The sequence below is a fragment of the Platichthys flesus genome, chromosome 1, assembly GCF_949316205.1.
Source record: "Platichthys flesus chromosome 1, fPlaFle2.1, whole genome shotgun sequence".
Lineage (NCBI taxonomy): Eukaryota > Metazoa > Chordata > Actinopteri > Pleuronectiformes > Pleuronectidae > Platichthys > Platichthys flesus.
In genome coordinates, this window is record NC_084945.1 from 29501723 (window position 1) to 29523592 (window position 21870).

General features: G+C 41.6%; 2 protein-coding genes and 1 long non-coding RNA gene across 4 annotated transcripts in view; 2 read left to right on the forward strand and 1 right to left on the reverse strand.

Moving 5' to 3' along the window:
- The window catches only part of LOC133955895 (ADAMTS-like protein 3), a 232242-nt gene that overhangs the window by 62454 nt on the left and 147918 nt on the right, over positions 1-21870 (reverse strand). For both annotated transcript variants that reach the window (XM_062390903.1, XM_062390904.1), the window contains exon 6: positions 18547-18783. In XM_062390903.1, coding sequence (XP_062246887.1) covers positions 18547-18783 — 237 coding nt within the window. The remainder of the gene's footprint in view (positions 1-18546; positions 18784-21870) is intronic.
- LOC133959039 (uncharacterized) lies at positions 10586-11016 on the forward strand. The gene is made up of 2 exons (XR_009921763.1): positions 10586-10811; positions 10923-11016. It is a non-coding gene; the product is annotated as an uncharacterized LOC133959039 (long non-coding RNA).
- LOC133955868 (uncharacterized) lies at positions 12433-18203 on the forward strand. The gene is made up of 2 exons (XM_062390902.1): positions 12433-17998; positions 18110-18203. The coding sequence occupies exon 1, from the start codon at positions 12614-12616 to the stop codon at positions 17660-17662; it is 5049 nt and encodes a 1682-aa protein (XP_062246886.1). The 5' UTR covers positions 12433-12613; the 3' UTR covers positions 17663-17998; positions 18110-18203.

Below are 21870 nucleotides of genomic sequence, written 5' to 3' on the forward strand. Positions count from 1 at the left end.
GTCAAGTCCCAAGTCAAGACAGGCAAGTGCCGAGTCAAGTCCAAAGTCAAGACTGACAAGTCTCTAGTCAAGTCCAAGTCCTGCAGTTTGAGTTTCGAGTCTTTTCGAGTCCTTTTGATCACTGAGTAATAATATATTTACACAGATCATGTATGCTTTTAAAATCTGTATTTATTTATTAAAAGAAGTGCAATTGAAATTACAGAAAAAAAATTGTGCCAACATTGCACTTCCCTATTGCACTATTAACCAGTCATTTTTAACATTTAACTCATATTTTGCAAGAATATTCTTCATTTTAAACCACTCCTACAGAATGAACACAATTGAAACAACAAGTGCAACTGTAATTATTTGTACAAAAGTGCTAACAACATTGTCCTGTCCTGTGTTTATCTCACGTCATATTGTCTGTGTGTGTGTGTACATGTGAGAAACATAACAAATACTTGAACATAACAATGAACAGGGTTGTGCTTTTTATATGTCAGGGCCCTATGCTGCATTGCATTTGCAAAAGACCACATTGGCCAAAAGTCTGTCAGTCATTTGTGCACGATGGGGACGTAGTAATTGCCGCTGCGAGCCATTTTGGTGCCCTAAGCATAACTCCTCTATGATTACGTTAAATAATCATCAATAAGTACAAACAAGAATAGTCAATCTTCTTTAACTTTTTTTGAGCAATTTAATATATCTCTTGTTCTGCCTTTTTTGTGATATACATGTCTAAAAGGTACCTAATATTTCTATACTGAAATAATATCGGCATTATAATTGTAAGCTAATTTATTTAATGACGTTATTGTTGAGGGTTGATTTGTATTTCCGGTTTTAAGTGGGTTGTTGGTAGTGACTCTTATTTTGAAAGGGGGTTTTAAAGGAAGTTGTTGCTGTGATGAGTGAAGTTGTAAAATGAACGGAGAATAAACGGGTGTGCTGTCACGAGCGAATGAACTGCTCTCGTGTCCTTTGTCGGCTGAAGCCGGACTTATGATACAACCAAACGCTCGGCTACATAATTATTATAACTATGATGATTTTTCAGTTGCTTTTTTTTTGGTGCCCCCTCAGGACTTGGTGCCCGACGCACAGCGCGTAGTGGGCGTTTTGGGAGTGGCGGCGCTGCACACACACACAGACGCACACAAACAGGATGAAAGATACAGAGCGCTCCTTAAAAACATACTTTTGAATCTTTGTGTTTTGGGGAAAAGAGCAAGTCTTATCAAGTCAAACGGCTCAAGTCCAAGTGAAGTCACGAGTCATTGATGTTGAAGTCCAAGTTGAGTTGCAAGTCTCTTTACAGTTTGTCAAGTCGAGTCTAAAGTCATCAAATTCATGACTCGAGTCTGACTCGAGTCCAAGTCATTTGACTCGAGTCCACACCTCTGTCTGTTAGCCTGATGTTGTCAGACTCACAATTCTAGTCAGAATGTGAGTCTGAGACCGCTCCATTGGGCTGTGATTATGGGGCGTATTTCAACTGACCAGGAAATAAAATTCCTCTTCGCTCAATTGGATAGACCTACAACCAATCAGAGCAACGTAGTATGTGACGTATGTTAAGCAACGCATTGTGAGTTATTTATTTCTTCTATTCCAGAAGTAAAGTATGTTTTATCCCTGGGTTTGATTAAAATAATTAGGGCTCTCATGCACACACAGACACACATCCTAATTTAGACATGCTGAGGCTTGACATGCTGAATGCTGTCACAGGCTGACAAAACAAAGTGGCACATACACATTTCTCTTTTACCATTTGCTCCTGGGAGTTGTGTTTATCTTCTCGTCTACTTGTAAACAGCTGGATTTCATGCTGCTCTGTGGTGTATTATTAATCAATACACATTCACTAGAGGAAGAATTGGCCTCAATCCGTCAGTGACAAACCTCCTGCTTGAATACCACAGCAACATAGCACCCCTTCCTGTACTACTGTGTCTATCACCATATGATGCCCTTTCATCCCTGCCAGGCCCAAGGCACTCCCTGTACATCAGGGTCAGCAGCAACTGTTGTTTGCGCACACATCCATCATCCATTTCCCATTATTGCTGCAAAGTGACCTGAGTGGACCAATTGTTTGGAGGATTTTCAGTTTAATGATGCAACAGAAACAGCCAAAGCAGCTCGAGCTTCTCCAGAAATTACTTTTTGCTCAGGCAAACTCTGTCACATCAATCAAACTGAGTCCAATTTGAGAGTCCAAGTTGTGGCCAAACAAACGTAACCAAAGAGAGAGGGTGGTAACTTTTTCCAGCCTGCTGGAAATGAGCTTTATTTTTCTTTTTTTTTCTTTTAATACTTGGATTCTTTTTCAAACAGCTTCCCCAAATTAAAGTGGGGCTCTTTCCATACTAATGTTGATCGTTAAAAAACAGGTATTTCGCAGTGTCAATTATATCCATTTTTATGATATGGCCCTTCAATGAAAACAAAGCTATTTTGGTTTGGACTCAGGTTGTTTCTTAAATGAAAAGTATCATGCACCACTCTGTATTTCAGCATTTTTGAAATCTTATGACTGACCTATTCATGTTTGTGAACATGAACATAAAGTAACATGACACCTGAGGGCATAAGGGTACATTACTGATAAAGACATAATGCAACACATAATGCAAGACATAATGCATTTAGGTTGTTGAATACATCTTTACATTAAAACACCAAAAGATGCATTAGTCCATGCAGTCATCCAGAATATTATTATTTATTTATGGACAAAATGGACATTCAAACATGAAAGTGCACCGACAGTGTGTTTGCCTATGCTGCACTCAACTCTAAGGTTAGGGTTTGGATTTGATGGCAGAAATGTTTGACTCCATATGTAATGATAGCTCAGTTATCAGTTGAATTCCTAGTAGGTTATAGCAGTGTGCAATCATACACATCCTCAGGGCCCTGGAAGAAATCTAAATGATATCTTACCATCATTAAGTAATGCATTGCACTTAAGTGGCATGACAAAATATCTGCTATGATGCTAATATGATCTGGTTAATTTGAGTGTAAATACAGTTTTTCTAAAGTCAGGAAATTTGGCCTTCACTGGTTCTAAACCAACAACCTGTATCTTAGATCCGATTCCTGCCGAAATTCTGCCCCTAATTGATAGTTTGTTACTTAACACACTCAATCTGTTATTATATTCAGGTTATGTACCAGTCTTTTGAAATAGCTGTAATCAAACCCCTACTCAAAAAGCCCACCCTAGACTAAAAGGTTTTAGCCAATTACAGACCAATATCTAATCTCCCCTTCATGTCTAAAATCTTAGAAAAAGTTGTGACCAATCAGCTGTGTGAGTTTCTCCAGGAAAATAATATATATAAAGACTTTCAGTCTGGGTTCAGAGCCAATCACAGCACAGATACAGCCTCAGCAAAAGTCACTAATGGAGCTCAGCGTAAGTTCAATAAGGAAGACTTAAAACCCCATTCAGATCAGCTGACCGCGGGCGGTCCTAAATATCGGGAATGCCCATGGGAGGGCTTAACCTGTATGCTGTCAGCTGATCGTGGGTGTTCCCAATCATCTAATCAGGCCTGCGCTGTTTCCTTCAGCCAGTCACACAGCAGCTGTCAAACTTTAAAAATCCCTTCTCTTCTCTTCCTTAGCAGTGTCAATGCAGTGACTCACACAACCCCTCCTCCACCCCAATCTCCTCCAGTCCTGAGAAGAACATTCATCACCTCTTCCGGATCACGATGACAACAGATCACGGACTAAGGTGGCAGCTGACTGCCTGACAACATACTTGTTACTCGTGGCATCCATTGCACTTCTGTCCATCCTGGAAGAGGGATCCCTCGCATGCGGCCCTTCCTGAGGTTTCTACGTTTCTACCCTCTTGTGAGGGTTAAGGACAGAGGATGTCACAATTAGGAAGTCCAATAGGACAATGCTCATATATGGACCATCTAAACAAACGATTGACCAATGAACCACCACCAGTGTCTAGACCCCTGGGGGGTATTCCTGTACGACGCTCTGCTCCACCCCCTTCTAATCCTGATGACATCACACAGGGGTCTAAAATGCCAAAGACTATAAATATTCGCATTCTCTGTGCACTGTAAAAACAAAATAAACTCATTAAATTGAAAACCAAGTCTCTCCTGATTGAAATTACCTAATAGCTTCAGATCAGGGACTTCCTTTCAGGGTCTGTCCTCGTTCTGTTAGATCTCAGTGCAGCATCCAACACAATTGACCATTAAATTTTATTACAAAGACTTATACAGTTAATTAACATTAATGTTACCGCCCTTAACTGGTTTAAATCGTATTTTTCTGATCACTCCCAATTCGTGCAAATTAATGATGAGTCATCTGTGTGCACCAAAGTTAACCATGGTGTTCCACAGGGCGCTGTGCTCGGCCCAATTGTATTCTCATTATATATGCTTCCACTAGGAAACATTATCAGGACACACTCGGTAAATTTCCACTGCTATGCGGATGACACCCAATTATACTTGTCATTAAAACCTGGACAAAGTAATCAATTAACAAAACTCCGAGCATGTCTCAAGGACATAAAACCCTGGATGACCCGCAATTTTTCTTAGTAAACTCAGATAAAACAGAAGTTATAATACTTGGCCATAAACACCTTAGAGATACATTATCTCATGATATGGCTGCACTAGACGAAATTGCCCTTGCTTCCAATGAAACAGTCAGGAACTTGGGAGTGATCTTCGATCCTGATTTGTCCTTTAATTCACACTTAAAACAATATCTAGGACAGCCTTTTTCCACTTGCGTAATATCTCCAAAATTTGACATGTCCTTTCGCAAAAATACTGGCTTCCGGTTAAATCTAGAATAGAATTTAAAATACTCCTCCTCACCTTCAAGGCCCTGAATAATATAGCACCATTTTACCTTAGAGAACTGTTAGTACCCTATCAACCCACTAGAGCACTCTGCTCCCAGAATTCAGGCCTACTTGTCGTCCCTAAATTCTCTAAAAGTAGAGTAGGAGCCGGTGCTTTTAGCCATCAAGCTGCTGTGGAATAATCTCTCAGTTTCAGTTCGGGAGGCAGACACTATCTGTTTGTTTAAGAGTAGGCTCAACCTTCCTTTTTGATAAAGCTTATAGTTAGAGCTAATTAGTGCGGCAGAACGTTGCTTGTCTTATGTTCTAAAATAGGAAGCGTTTAGTTTAAAAAGGCATAGAGGTATTGATGGCTGATATACTGAGTGGGCCACATGGTTTTCATCATTCTACCATGCAAACCAGTAGCCAGTCAGATTTACCTTGAGCCTCAGTGTACCCCCAAGTTCGGCCTGGCAACGCAAAAAGCCCTGATGACGCTAAGAAGCAAAGGGAATTTATGACACATGACACAGAGAGCTTCTCTTTCCAGCTTCTTCTTCCTCTTCTCCATCCCTATCACATTGAAGTATCAATGGTGGATTCAGTGTGGCGGATTCTATATCGTGCGGGGTGATCGTAGTGGTAATGGCGGATCCTGTGTCGGGTTGGCATCATATAATGGTGCTGGACCACAACCGAGATCGGTGGCTGATGATGGATCCTAATAAGCGGCAGTGGACAATGACTGTGGACAATAGTGGCATCCAATCTGGAATGGCGGATCATGATCTTGCTGGCTGCTGACCATAGACTATGATTTCAGCAGGACTGCTTGACATACAGTTTTGAAGTTATCCTTCAAAATGTTTACCCTCATCAATGCTGCTAAAAACTTTAATCTTGATGATGTTTTCCTACACCTGACATCTATTGCACATCTGTCCGTCCTGGGAGAGGGATACCTCACATGTGGCTCTCTCTGAGGTTTCTAAGTTTTTAGTAATTTTTCCTTATTTTTGCTGAGGGTTAAGGACAGAGGATGTCACACCGATGTTAAAGCCCTATGAGACGAATTGTGACTTGTGAATATTGGCTATACAATTAAAATTTGATTTATTGACCTCAGTGGTACACACTCTGGGCCGATCTCAAGTTGTTCTCTAGTGGAAACTATTTATTTTGTGTCCTGTGAATCCTCCTAATGTTTTTTCTCTTCTTGCCTCAGGATCACCAGAGCCAACCTGTCTGCCTTATCTCCAGCTCACTGATCACAGGCTCATCTTCAGCCAACACCAAGCTTGTTACCTTCTTGCCTCCCTGCTTCATTAAAATTATTTTTTTGCTCACTCACAGACAGTGTTGCCACAGTTACTTTTAAAAAGTAACTTAGTTACTTTACAGATTACTTGATTTTAAAAGTAACTAAGTTAGTTTATTAGTTACATTCAGCAGCTGCCGACAACACCCCCGCCGCCTCAACATAAAAATGACAACCAGTTTTGCCAACACTCACTTTATTAGAAACCGCCGGAGGGGGCCCCCCGTGCGAAACAGAGGGTTCCCGCAGCAGGCGCCGTAGCTGAGGTGATCCGCGAGAAGGGACCGACACGTGTCCAGATTCGCTGCCAGCCGTGGAACGTGCCCAGCGGTTTAACCAAAAATACCAAAATGGTAACGCACAGTGACTTGGACAAGTAACTTTAATCTGATTACTGGTTTGGAAATAGTAACTTGTTAGATTACTCGTTACTGAAAAAAGTGGTCAGAGCCACATTCCAAACAACTTAGTTGTGTGGCAATACAGTATTGAATTTTGGATCTGTTTTTACTTTACACCACAAACACAGACGGATTGGCTGTGACTGAACATATTTTGAAAACACTTACGACTTCAAACTATAATCTAAAGAAAAATTACTCTTCCTTTGACTCCAGAGCCTTTATGGAGGCACGGTTTTGTGACCAAATGTTGATGTAATTCTGTGTATTAGGAGCATGCGATAGTGTATGGCAACTCATATCTGCCCATTGAACAAAATGGTGGTGTCATCTGTAGATTTTTATATCCCTTGGACACATATTCTCCTTTGTAATGATGGTGAGGAGCTGCCATATCATAATCCTAACAATACATGCATTCAACAAATCGCGAGTCAGTCTCAGCTGTCAATCATGATGTTTCATCCCATTTTCATAAAATCTAAATTAAAACCAAACTTACTAGAATCGTTAATACTTGAACATAGATAAGTGTCGTGAAAACTAACTAAAATGGCACAAACCATCTTTGCAAAATTTCCTTAAACTGTATTTTCACTTTTAAATTTGTGCATACCTCCAACAAGGGGAGATCAAGATGATTTGACTTCTCTATTGGTATTGATAGCATCTCTGACGTAGAGTGTTGTTCTTTTTCAAACTCCTAAAATATTATGAAAACACCACAGACAAAATCGAGACTAGAAGGATTATGTGTTTTTTTGCATATTTGGTGAATTATTATCATTAAAGAAAAACATAACAACAAATAGGCAATCACAGAACACAACAAAAACTATTTTGGCTGCGTTCAAAAGTGAATCTTGAAGTTCAGGTGTGAAAGCCACCAAGACGCATTGAGGACAAATTTGAGATCAGATTACTCAGGACATAATTAGATGTGGTGTGAATCACACTTGGCTGCATCCTTTTTGTAGTGTGAACTTAGATACCAGATGATTTTTTTTGTGTATTTATATCTTTTTTGGTCTTTCAGTTTTTTTTATATATATATTTGCTCTCTTCCCCTCTTTCTCTCTTTCTGTCTCTTGGATTTAAACACATATAAACACATTGCCACCAGACAGGTCTATCACAGTCAGACAAGCCCAGTCACAGCATTAGGCCTTGGTGAAGAGAACTTATGTATTTATTAATTTGCATGTAATGGAGGGAAGTGACATCTGATCACAAGATATCACTGGAAACACATGTGGGGACATGCTGTACTGCCAGATGTGAAATGATGAATTTAAAGTCATCCACTTCTGATTGGATGTTAACAACGGGTCTAAACGTAGGGTTGAATACGCAACGTAATTACATCACTTACATAATAAATTCTCCCAAATAAGCTTTGAAGATTAAACAATAGAGGATTACGCATAGTAATGTATTTATTTGTACAAACAAGAGTTTACCTGTTGCTTTGTGTGTTTCTCAATACCAAATGCTTTTCAAAAGATTCTGTAAACAAAAGGCCCAATGGGACTCAAAACCTGCCAACTTCATACAGCATGAAATAAGGTCAAACCAAAATCTGTTCAGACCTCATCTATTCTTGTTTTCCACTTCAACAAAGCAGATTAAAACACAAACAATAACTTGACAGTCAGAATGTATGTTATTAAAATAGGTTTCTATTTCATTTCTGTTTGTGTTACTCACTTTATGTCACATAACATTTGTGCAGAAGTGCATGTCTAAATAATTATTTGTCAGGTGTATACATGTGCTACTGTCATGCAGTCACAAACAACCTCTAAACAAGCAGCAGCCTGGAAGTGAGAGCAGTCCACAGAAATCCCACTCAGTGTGTCCTAAAACAAAGCTCTCCTAAATATAGAGGCCCTGACATGATTATGACAGTACAGGGACCAGAGTTTCCATGTCCCAGCTCACCAGTGCATTTCATCAAGGCCCATTATTAACATGGGAACACATTACTGGCTGCAAAGCAAAGCAGCGATTAATACTCAGTTAAGGGCTAGTTGCAAACAGACAGAATTATATTTAAAAAAGTAGAGAACCAGTCTATGAGCTCTAGGGTAAAAGGAAACTTTCCAGAAAATAAAGGAGAGGATTCAGTGTTGTTAGCAAAAGGCAAAACAGCAACATATTTTATTTTTACTATCAAGTGACAAAGCCCCCAGAAGCTGAAGATCTGTTATAAACAACATTAAAAGGAAAAATGTACAGTGAAATAAGGTTGATTCAATAAGATGAATGGATGGACAGGTCAAAAAACACGAGACATAAAGCACTGTTCATTTTATGTTTCTAACCTACAGTTCAGTTCAGATCTTAACCTTGATCATGAACTTTCCTAAGATTGTGACCATGCATAGCTTCTGTGTGTGTGCATGTGTGTGTGTTCAAAATAACAAAGCGTGAATGGATTTTCACAACATATGGTAAAAATATTACTTTGATTGTATCTCTGGAATTCTAACTTCTCGAGCTGATCAACACAATTATAGTTGAATATATTTCCACAAATAAAAGTGACAATCTAAAGCAAAGAACATACTATCCCTTGATGTGTTTTTTTCAGGTGTATGCAGCTTCTACTGGTTCTCAGAAAAAATAAAACATTCGACAATGAGCAAGCTGTAATGATGTTGAGATTGACCTTAATCATCACAGTGAGCATGTCTCTGCAAAGTCAACATAATGCCCTTGATGGCTGTGCTGCCCATATAGCCACTGTATGTACACTGTACAACAGTGTACCTGGTAGTTAAAAAAATTGTTATGTCATGTTGCTGACTTTCTACTATATAGTTTTGTAATACTATATCTATGAGAGTGAAAAATGTCACTGAACTGAACTAAATAGTGTGAACTCTAGTGTTTGAGTATGGTCTCATTGTCTTCACAGCAGTGGATAAACACCTTCTGTAGCTCTACCATTCAGAGGACTTATTATAGCTTGAAAGGATACTTAGGCCCAATCCCATTTCACCCATTCTCCCCACCCCTATCCCTTACTTTTGAGGGTTATCTTCAAACAGAGCTACAAGGGGTAATGGTTGAAATCTTCCCCTATGAATTGGGACAGTGCTTCAAGAAGCCGCTACATCATCAGTAGTTGTCTAGGGAAGAGACAAGTCATTTAGTAGTCGTTGGTGTAAACAGATGCAACAAAAAAAATGCCCAGGGATGTCGTTGTAACAACACTGTTGAGATATTAAATAAACCAATGCTATTGCTTGCATTTAAAAAAGTGACAAACCTATAAAATCCAAATAACATCTATACTAATGCAGATGAATCATATTACCAGGTAAATATTCAGAACATGTTTTCCTGCTTTCCCTCTGTACTATGGCAATAATCGTACAGCACAATGACATGTGCCATCCATCCAATGGGAATTGAAAAGCTTGGATGCTCTGCATTATTTCATGTATAAATCAAAAGCTTACAACTTCAGGTTACTAGCAGGGGTCTGTAGACAGCCCTGCCAGGATGCTTTGTTATTAGGAATAGTTCCATTCAGTTACCTCCCATGATTTCATGTGACTGTAATTATGACAAAATATGGGATTATCATCTAATACAAATGTAACATTAGAAGGCTAGATCAATTTTTTTAAGGTTTTTGTGAAAAAACGACCGTAATACATTGAACTGCATTGAATTAAGATGTAACAATTATTATCATAGTTGGAAATGAGTAATGGAGAAAATAACACATTTATGGATCTCACCCATCTTGCAGATGATTTGCAAGGCATTCTGGGAAACTCTCATAGCTCTAGGTTGGAAGTGTTTGGTCTGGAAAAATATCAGTTTCTAGAGTTGTGCAGCCTTAATTCTTGCCACTAACCCTCCATCCCAACAAGAATGGGGACTCCCTACTCCTACACGTGAACACTCAAAAACGGAGGGGAAGGGCTAAGGGGAAGGGAGAAGGGGAAGGGAGAAGGGATGAATGGGATTAGCCTAAAACCTAAAATCCAGGGTTTAATATATTACGTATGTAAGTGCCGGTATTTAAGTTCATGAATGAAAAGGTTAAAATGTAACTGATACAGGCAGTATTTGTATTATTCGCTTCTTGAGGCGGAACTAATGTGCTTTGTTCGTAGCCCCGGGGGCCAAGATCACTGTGACACTGCAAACGGCAGGTGCACGGTGCGCGTTTTGTCACCAAAGCTATAAAACTTGTAATGCACATCAAAACCTCTTTTTACGGCAAGCGGCCAACGAGGTATGTTTATATTAATGTCGACACTGAGCGTCATTTTGTGTTCGCTATATGTGTATAATGTGCTGCGATATGTATGGAAATGTTTTGTACTGTGTTTTTACATACTTTCAGTTCTCACGGCGTAACGTGTAAAGCGTGATGGTGTTGATAAGATGGAGAGGGAGAGAGGAGACATGCCACCGCAATAAACGCCCGTTCAAAGGAACCGACCTGTGTCTTGTGTCGTCGTAAGAGGAGCTACAGTGAGAACTCGACTGCTCGGCGCGGGTAGGCGAGACGACGAGACCGCAGCTGTGTGACGACGTGACGGGATCACTCGGCATCGGAGCAGAGCGGAAAAGCAACGCACTTCAATCACTGTCGCCATAGCGGCGGCAATATATGCAAGGTAAACTGTGTCACATGCGCAAGTTTCAAGGCAAAGCCAAGAGGTGCTCCACCATCACCTTCAAGTGAAAGCGGTGTGAGAAGTGGCTCAACTAACTTAAAAAGGACTCAGTTCTGTACATAATGTGTGTTGATGTGTGTTACTCCTCTTAAGCAGCTTATTGTATAAGTGCTAAGTGAATGGGAAAGTAATACTTGTAAATTTTGATTTATGAAAATAGCAGTGTTTAAAGGGTGACTGAAGTGAAATTTAAAGGGCCAGTCCACTAATGTGAAAACCTTTTCTTGTGTGAAGTACAAGTATATTTGAGATTTTTGTTGCATTTTTACAAAGGTATTTGTTTTGCTTTTAAATTTGAGTGAAGTGAAAATACTATTTTATTTAATGCAATATGAAAGTCCATATTCAGACCTGCATGGCTACTTTACTGAAAGCCTTCTGTAGCTTACATTTATACATAGCCTAATCTAATCCATTTGAAGCTCAATAGCTACACACATCCCATAGCCATTCAAGTCATCTCAAAATGTCTTACAAAAGTTCAGAGACCTGCCACAAGAATGCCGAATCACCTGCTCAACATGAAGCTACAGACCCTGACTTCCCAGAAGAGGAGAAAAGCCTACGAAGAAGCGAAAGAACAAGAACCTTAACAGAAAAGGGTAGAGAACTTCAAGAGGAAAGGCTAAAGGGTATCCAACGTCGATATAGAGTAATCTATGAGAGGTGGAGGTGTCAGGCAAGAATAGGCAAGGATATATTGACTGATGAGGCATCCAAGGATGAATTGGGTGAGCTTATTGATAACATACAAAGCACATGCACAAAGGTAAAGAACATTTATGAAGAGTTGCGGGAAATACAAACTCCTGAGCCAGACCTGCGGCGCAGAGTTGACACGTGCGTATCGCTTTCAGGATTTATGATTGAAAAGGCAGAAAGGCAGCTTAAAGGGCATACAGCAGAGGAAGAAGAACCCTGGCCTGATGTTGGATCTGTACTCGACTCAACAGGCTCCTTATCAAGACCACTATCTCAAAGATCGAAACGTGGCTCCAACTACACCAGTGTCTGCTCAGTAAAAAGGTATGAGGCTGCAGCTGAAGCTGCTGCATCCCGGGAAGTTTTGGCGGTTTTGGAGGAACAAGAAAGGGAAACAACAGAGCTTCGGAGGCTAGAAACTGAGAATCTAGCCACACAACAAGCAATGCAAGACAGGCATAAAAGAATCGAAAGGTTAGAAGAAGTTAAGAAGTTTAACGCTGCTAGAGCAAGAGTGAAGGTCTATGAACAAATTGAAGAAAGGTCTGAAGCAAGCAACTCCCTAAATGAAGCATTACGATTAGGAAAAACTCAAGGTCTTCACACTTATGCCCCAAACCCCCCATTCATTCCTCAAGCTCCACCTACTTCAATGCCCATGCCTCAAGCGCAGAACAGCTCAGACTTGGTCAACATGCTAGCAGAAGCTATAAGTGCCAATCGTCTTCCAACACCAGAGCCTGCATTATTCATTGGAGATCCCTTGAAATACAAGGACTGGAAACTCTCCTTTGAAACATTGATAAACAGGAAAAACATCCCAAAGAACGAAAAACTGTACTACCTAAGAAAGTACTTGGGTGGTGCTGCGAAGAAAGCTGTTGAAGGATTCTTCCTACTGGGCACTGAAGTAGCATACGACTCAGCCTGGCAACTGTTGGATAAACGTTTTGGAGACCCATTCATTATTGGGAAGTCCTACAGAGACAAGCTAAGTGCATGGCCAAAAATAAGCTCTAAAGAAGGTTTCGAGCTAAGAGAATTTGCAGACTTCCTCGAGAGCTGTCAAGCCGCAATGCCCCATGTCAAGACATTGGAAGTTCTCAATGACTGCAACGAGAGTCAAAAAATTCTCCTTAAATTGCCAGATTGGCTGGCATCCAGTTGGAACCGCAAGGCAATGGAATACAGACAAGCAAATGCTGAGTACCCTCCATTCAAAGTATTGGTAAACTTCCTGTCAAAGGAAGCAGATCTTGCTTGTGATCCCATATCTTCAATACAAGCGCTCAAGAGCGTGGAAGGTGAAAAACCAAAGCATCCAAGAAGCCAAACCATTCAAGCAAAGACACTGTCCACAAACACAACAGAAAGCAGCATCTCAGAATGTGTATTCTGCAAAAGGAAAGGACATGTACTCGCCAAGTGCAGAAAGTTTGGTGAAAAGACAGTTCAAGAGCGTAACAAGTTTGTGCAAGTAGAGAAGCTTTGCTTTGGATGTTTAGGAAGTGGTCATATTTCAAGAAAGTGTGACAACAAGAGCATATGTGAACGGTGTCAGAAAGGACACCCAACATGTTTACATGATGACAAATTCAAGGATCATCAATGGTCAATGACTCCAAAGGTGGACACCAAAGAAATAGCTGCAACAGCAACTACTAACAGAATCCTACAAGACGGTTCGAGTACACAGACATCCTCAATTGTACCGGTCTGGGTCTCATCCACAAAACAGCCGAATCATGAAGTCCTTGTCTATGCACTCTTAGACACACAGAGCGACACAACTTTCATTCTGGATGAAGTTGCCCAAAACCTCAACACAACCAAAGAGAATGTAAGTCTGAAGCTATCCACAATGTCTACAAGGTCAGCAGTCATAGCTTGTCAGAAACTAACACATCTACAAGTGAGAGGATATGATTCGGAGAAGAGGATTTCATTGCCACCTCTTTTCACACGAGAGTTCATTCCAGCAGACAGGTCACACATTCCAACTTCTGAAACTGCTCATAAATGGACTCATCTGGAGCAATTGGTAGACAAAATTCCACCACCATTGGATTGCGAAGTTGGCCTCTTGATTGGCTATAACTGTCACCAAGCCCTTCTCCCAAGAGAGATTCTGTCTGGAAAAGAGAATCAGCCATACGGACAGTTAACAGACCTGGGCTGGAGCATTGTTGGCTGCTCCAATCAAGCAAGTGACCACGGTGATTCAATAGGAACCAGTCACAAAATGATGGTACGGCAAGTGACCCCTGATGCACAGCCGTCTGCTAGGCTAAAGAGGGAGGTGCACTTTGTGTGCAGAACACATGTTAAAGAGATCAATCCAACAGACATTATCAAAGCTCTCGAATCTGATTTCACAGAGCGTACCACAGATGGTAATCCAATCTCGCAGGAAGACCTCCTCTTCTTGTCAAAAGTGAAAGAAGGTGTAAAGCAGAAGGAAAATGGTCACTATGAACTCCCACTTCCTTTCAAAACAGACAAGCCCAATCTTCCAGACAACAAACAGTGTGCAGTTCACAGGCTCATGTCATTAGAGCGACGACTAAGGAAAAACGAGCAGTATTGCAAGGATTATGTCCAGTTCATGAACGACATAATCGAACGAGGAGATGCTGAGAAAGTTCCACAGTCCGAACTCAATGACCAACCAGCATGGTATATCCCGCATCACGGTGTCTACCACCCCCACAAACCCGGGAAGATCCGTGTGGTTTTCGACTGTTCTGCACGGTTTCAGGAAACCTCTCTAAATGACCATCTCTTGACTGGACCAGACTTGACTAACACCTTAGTTGGAGTGCTTTGTCGATTCAGAAAGGGTCCAATAGCCATAATGTGTGATGTCGAGAGAATGTTTCACCAATTTCACGTTGCAAAGGAACATCAAGACTACCTCAGATTCCTCTGGTGGGATAAAGGCAATCTTGACACAAAACCCTCAGTGTACAGGATGAGAGTACACCTGTTTGGGGCAGCCTCATCCCCTGGCTGCTCCAACTTTGGCCTCAAACATCTGGCATCGCAGGGTCATGGAAAGTTCAGCGAAGAGTCCATCAAGTTCATACAGAGAAGCTTTTACGTTGACGATGGCTTAACAGGTGTAGAGTCAGCGGCGGAAGCCATACATCTGGTGGAAGAGTCAAGAGCTTTATGCAGAACAGGAAACCTACGGCTGCATAAATTTGTGTCCAATGACAAGGAAGTAGTGGAAGCAATACCACTTGAGGAACGTGCGCAAACCAAGGATCAAGACATGGCTCTTGGAGAACCATATATAGAACGAGCACTCGGAGTTCAGTGGTGCGTCGAAGCGGATTATTTCCAGTTTAGAGTTGTGGTTAAGGAAAATCCACTGACAAGGAGAGGTGTTCTTTCGACTGTTGCCTCCATCTATGATCCATTAGGGTTTGTGGCCCCCTTCATCCTAGTCGGCAAACAGATTCTTCAGGCGCTATGCAAAGACAAAGTAGGCTGGGATGAAGATCTCCCTGAACACATTCTTCCGCAATGGGAGGAATGGCTAAGAGATTTGCCTCAGTTGGCAGCGCTGAAGATTCCAAGGAGCTACCTCCCATCAAACTTCGGGAAGGTCATAAGATATGAGCTTCACAGCTTTTCAGATGCAAGTTTTCAAGGCTATGGTGCATGCTCGTATCTTCGAGCAATAAGTGAACTGGGACACATCAGTTGCTCTCTTGTCATTGGGAAGGCAAGAGTAGCTCCTGTCAAACTAACGACCATTCCAAGACTTGAGTTATCTTCAGCTGTGACATCCGTCCGCAACGCAGACCTCATCAAGGGTGAACTTGAGATTGAAGGCCTGCAAGAGTATTACTGGACTGACTCACAGGTGGTCCTCGGCTACGTGAACAACGACGCCAAGAGGTTCCACACATTTGTAGCCAACAGAATCCAACGCATACGATCCAGCACAAGCCCTGAACAGTGGCGACATGTCAGGTCTGAAAGCAATCCAGCCGACCATGCCTCCAGAGGGTTGAGTGCAGTTCAGCTGAAGGAGTCTAATTGGCTTAAAGGACCCAACTTCCTTTGGCAGCAAATTCCGCCATGTGAAGAAGAGAAAGTAGAAGTAGAAACGACAGACCCAGAGCTTCGCAAAGCCTATGCTCATGCAGCTAAGACAGAGGAGGCGAATGCAATGGCAAACCGCTTCACTAAGTTTTCTGACTGGAACAGAGCTGTGAGAGCCATCGCCAGGCTCAAGAGATATGTCAGAGAATTCAAAGGACTTCAACCAAGAACTAATGAAACAACCAATCTCGAAGAAAGAAGAGAAGCGGAAGTTTTCATTATCAAGCTGACGCAAGAAGAAGCCTTTGCTGGCGACATTCAAAGAATCAGGTTCCAGAAAGGAGACATTCGGAGCAAGCACAACAAGTTGCACAGGTTGAATGCCTTCCTGGACAAAAACAATGTTCTCAGGGTGGGAGGACGGTTGTCAAAATCAGCCTTACACCACGACATAAAACATCCTGCAATTCTTCCACGAAAATCTCATGTGTCAGCCCTCCTCATCAAACATTATCATGAGCGAGTATTCCATCAAGGAAGAGGCATGACCATGAACGAATTGCGTGCAAATGGAATATGGGTCTTGGGATGTGGGAATGTGGTCTCCTCACACATTTATAAGTGTGTAAAATGTAGGAGATACAGAAGATCTACAGAGGTGCAACAAATGGCAGATCTGCCGCAAGAAAGGGCTGAAGAATCCCCCCCCTTTACTTACTGTGGTCTTGACTGTTTCGGCCCCTTTATCGTAAAGGAAGGAAGAAAGGAATTAAAACGCTATGGGTTGCTGTTTACCTGCTTATGTTCGAGAGCAGTACACATAGAAACACTCGATGACTTGACAACAGACGCATTCATGAATGCACTTCGAACAGTTATGGCTATCAGAGGACCTGTGCGCCAAATAAGATGTGATCAGGGAACAAACTTCATGGGCGCTAGGAGAGTCCTTTCTGAGTTGCTCAAAGGAATAGATCCTGAACGTCAGCGAGCATTCGGCTGTGAATTTGTGCTGAACGTCCCATCAGCTAGCCACATGGGTGGGGTCTGGGAGCGTCAGATTCGGACAGTCCGAAGCATCTTGATGGTTATGCTTGACCAAGCCGCAAGCAGACTCGACACCACAACTTTGAGAACGTTTCTTTACGAAACGATGGCTATAATCAATAGCAGGCCACTAAGTGTTGAGCATCTTAATGATCCTACTGGTCCGGAGCCCCTCACTCCAAACCACATACTGACCATGAAATCCTCAATCATTCTGCCACCTCCAGGACAGTTTTGCAAGGAAGACCTGTACCTGTGCAAAAGGTGGAGAAAGGTGCAGTTCTTAGCCAATGAGTTTTGGCAAAGATGGAAGCGAGAATACCTGCTGAACCTCCAACAACGACGGAAATGGCAAAAAATATCAAGGAACTCGCAAATAGATGACATTGTGATCCTTCAAGAAGATGGCTCACCAAGGAATGAATGGAAGCTTGCTAAAGTTGTGGAAGTGTATCCCAGTGCAGATGGCATGGTACGGAAACTGAAACTTCTAGTTAGCGACACTACATTTGACAAAGGCAAACCACTCACTAGATCAGTTCATCTTGAGAGGCCTATACACAAGGTAGTCACCTTACTTGAGGCCAGCTCAATCACATAAGGTCACTTTCAATGATGCTTAAGAACATTTTTTTTGTTTATTCCACTTATATTTTGTTGTACCGGAAAATCCCACATTTAGGTGGATGAGTGATTTGGTGGGAGTGTAAGTGCCGGTATTTAAGTTCATGAATGAAAAGGTTAAAATGTAACTGATACAGGCAGTATTTGTATTATTCGCTTCTTGAGGCGGAACTAATGTGCTTTGTTCGTAGCCCCGGGGGCCAAGATCACTGTGACACTGCAAACGGCAGGTGCACGGTGCGCGTTTTGTCACCAAAGCTATAAAACTTGTAATGCACATCAAAACCTCTTTTTACGGCAAGCGGCCAACGAGGTATGTTTATATTAATGTCGACACTGAGCGTCATTTTGTGTTCGCTATATGTGTATAATGTGCTGCGATATGTATGGAAATGTTTTGTACTGTGTTTTTACATACTTTCAGTTCTCACGGCGTAACGTGTAAAGCGTGATGGTGTTGATAAGATGGAGAGGGAGAGAGGAGACATGCCACCGCAATAAACGCCCGTTCAAAGGAACCGACCTGTGTCTTGTGTCGTCGTAAGAGGAGCTACAACGTATGTTGAAGAGAGGGTAGTGCAGAGGCATGAAAAAGAGCTGCAAAGAACAAGTGCATGCTTTCTCCTCACAAGCACTTTCCATAAATCAATAAAACTCAAGATGAAATATGAACAAAGCTTTAGAAGACACACAAGAGCCTCTGGTCCAGCTGACAGGTGTTGCCACAGAACTGTCCCCATCTTTTGTTTTGATGCAATTTCATACAATTGCTCTATTTACATACACAGTGAGATAAATGTCAGAAGTGTCTGGCTAAACAATATCTGATCATAACATTATTTTTATAATATGACCCCTTACCTGACACATTCCATTGATGCACATGTTAAAGGCATCTGCCTGGCATCGTGTGCCATCGAGCACCTTAGGGGCAAGTTCAACAGTGAGGCTTCTCCCTTTAGCCTGGCACTGCAGGACGCAGGGTGCAGAGGAGTCATACGGGGCTGGAACCCACTCATATGTGACACCCTGGTACTTGATATCATTGTGGGCTGAACATTGCTGGGCCCGGAAATCACCTGACTCTGCAGGGCAGTCCTGAGGATATAAATAACAAGATAGAGGACTGATGTTGGAATGTGACACAACATTACATCATTATGATACATTTGAGTTAATTGGCTTTCAAAATATGGAATGGAACTTTCTCTAAAAAGATAGATTTAAGACATTAAAGAATTAAAGATTTAAAAGCAAATGTTTTATGAGGAAAGAATTTAATAATCATGTTTGATGATTAAGGACCACATATTGCTTAATGGGCTGATTATCTAAAGAGGCAAATGTTTGATTTTTACTTGAATTTAATTTAAATTAAGCTTTAATTAAAGTGGTTTTTTTTGTGTGTGTGTGTGTGTGTGTGTGTGTTTGTGTGTGTGTGTGTGTGTGTGTGTGTGTGTGTCTGTGTGTGTGTGTGTGTGTGTGTGTGTGTGTGTGTGTGTGTGTGTGTGTGTGTGTGTGTGTGTGTGTGTGTGTGTGTGTGTGTGTGTGTGTTCTCCAGCCACTGCAGTATTAAAACCAAAATGTTATAATGAGTCCTCAGTATTCACAAGATCCCCCATTCATCAATATCTTATTGGACCATCTCTTATTGTCCTGGCCCGGTAACTTCTTGTTTGTTTTTTAACTCAGTTTGATTGTTGTTTGCCTGTGCCTCAGGTTCATTTCAGCCGATCTAATTGTGTGCCTTGCCAATCTCTTCCTTATGTGTACAACGCCTGTAATATATCCAGCACGGTCTCCACTGCCTGCTCAGCTGGATGTGCCACTCTCCAGCCTTTCCTGTTACATTCAAAACCACCTTGATGCAAAATTCTATTAACTTTAAACTGTCTACATTGGGTAGATGACTCTAACAGTATTGTCCATGTTTATATGAATTTCACAATGAAGTAGACGGCTCAAGGAAGGAATTTTTTTTAGCCCAGGCCAAACCAAGCCCTTCAACAACCCAAAGGGGAACTTGAATTTGGGGCTTCCTAAGGCTTAAGCAAAACATTTTCATTTGAATATGGCATTTTTAAACTTAAACCATTTCTATCCACACATGCGTTTTGGCTCCAAATGAGATTTAATCACTGTTCATACTAATATGCCTTAGGTAACATTACATTTCATTTAGCTGAAGATTTTAACCAAAGCGACTTATAATAAGTGCATTTAACCATGAGGGTACAAACCCAGCACAACAAGAATCAAGAGAGAAACATTTTTCTTCAAGAAAGCCAAACTACAAAGTGCTATATGTAAGTGCCATATAAGTGCTTTTTCTTTTTTATCCAAGGTATAGTCGGAAGAGATGGGTTTTTAGTCTGCATCGGCAAGATGTGTAGACAGGAAGGTAAAGGGAATTGTCGCAGGTTGATTAAATTAGCGAGCACGCCGGATTCTTTCTCTAAATGGCCTCAGCGACTGGGAGCCTTCAGTATTGATAGATAAGATGCTGTCTCTCCTTAAAAGCCAAGAAAGCTCCCACCTTTGTTTTTACAATGCACAATTTGGTACAAGGGCTAAAAGTTGTCGCTCCCCATGCAGTTTTCAACAGGAAAGGAAACGACGTGGCGAGCGTACTCTTCCTGCTAAGTGCGGATTTCCTGTGTGCTTGTGGGTGGTTAGTGGATATCAAGAGCTGCCGCCTGATTGATGGAGTGACTTTTTGTTCATATGCCTGTTCACTCTGTTTATCAGACTGTCCAGCATGGTACCAGCCACCAAGGAGCCACCGCCTCCTGGTACAGTTTCCAAGTTTAACAAAGCCCACTTTCTCATTCAACACCATCGAACATGGGGTGGAACATCATATCTCTATGACCGGCCCACCAATTCACGCTCGGAACTGGCACCTGGTCCTGGCACGTGGACCTGACTAGGTTGGTTATTGCTAACGCTGATTTTCAGAACATAGAGTGCCTTGGAATCATTCATCATTCCAGCAGCCCATCACTGATCATATTGTGGAAAAGCAAGGCGGCAGTTGGAGTCTGTGAGGCCCAACCACGCCCAATCGCTCTCCAGTCCCACACATTCAGGACCTTCCTGCCCGCATGGCTGGTTAAGTCATATTTTCAGGGGGTGAAACTAGTCCGTGGCTATCACCAGGTTCTTGTGCACCCACTAGACATGCACAAGATAGTGGGTATCACATCATTTTGACTTTTTCGAATTCCTTCAGATTAAATTCGGCCTTTAAAATGCAGCACAGACTTTTCAGCGGATTATGGATACTTTGCTGAAGGACCTGCTTTTTTGTATATGTTTCTCTGACCCAGTCAGTCTGATTATAAAATCCAGCCAAGTTTCACTTTGGGCTGATGGCTATTGACTTCTTGGGACACGACATTACTAAGGACGGGCAGTCCCTCTCACCTCAAAGGTTTACGCTTTCACAAAATTCCCATTATGGTTTTGATTGCATGGCGGCAGACAAAGATTCTGATCCAGACGTTCAGGCACTGAGGTTGGCTGAAACGGGACTGAAGTTGGAGGATGTTGGTTTTGGTGCTTCTGGCAATACACTCCTGTGTGATATTTCCACAGGCCAGACACAACCAGTCGTTCCCATGGGATGCAGAAAGGTTTTAGTAGGACCAGGCTAATTTTTAAGGCTCGAACTTTTGTTTAAAGTACCTTGAGATTATGTATATAATGATTTAGTGCTATACAAATAAAATTGAATGTATTGAATTGTAGTCCTAGACTATATTGATGCAGAGTCGTCCACACTTCAGTAGCTGGTAGAAAATATCAGGAAATAGTCAAACCTAGTGTAGGATTTATGGACGTCAGAGTAGAAAGAACAATCTGATGCTGTTATTGTCCCTAATATGAAAACCCAGTACTCTTCAGCCAAAATAACACACAAAAACACAACAGATAACTAGATTTGGGGACACAGGCTTATATTGTGTGTCTGCCCTGATCCTGAAGCAGTGTCGGCAATAAGTGATCCACCGCTGCTAATTGAACTTAGGATAAACCTTGTGGAAACACACCTGGCTTTTACAGGGATGAGAGACGGCACTTTTATTGGTTTATTTCATGTTAAGCTCAAAAGATCTTTTGGGATCTAAAAAGAGATCCATGATTAAGCTATACATGCACCTCATGCAAGGACACTAATCAATA

Excerpts from the sequence above, each read along its gene's own strand:
- LOC133955868 (XM_062390902.1), top strand. The coding sequence starts at position 12,614 with ATGCCCATGCCTCAAGCGCAGAACAGCTCAGACTTGGTCAACATGCTA.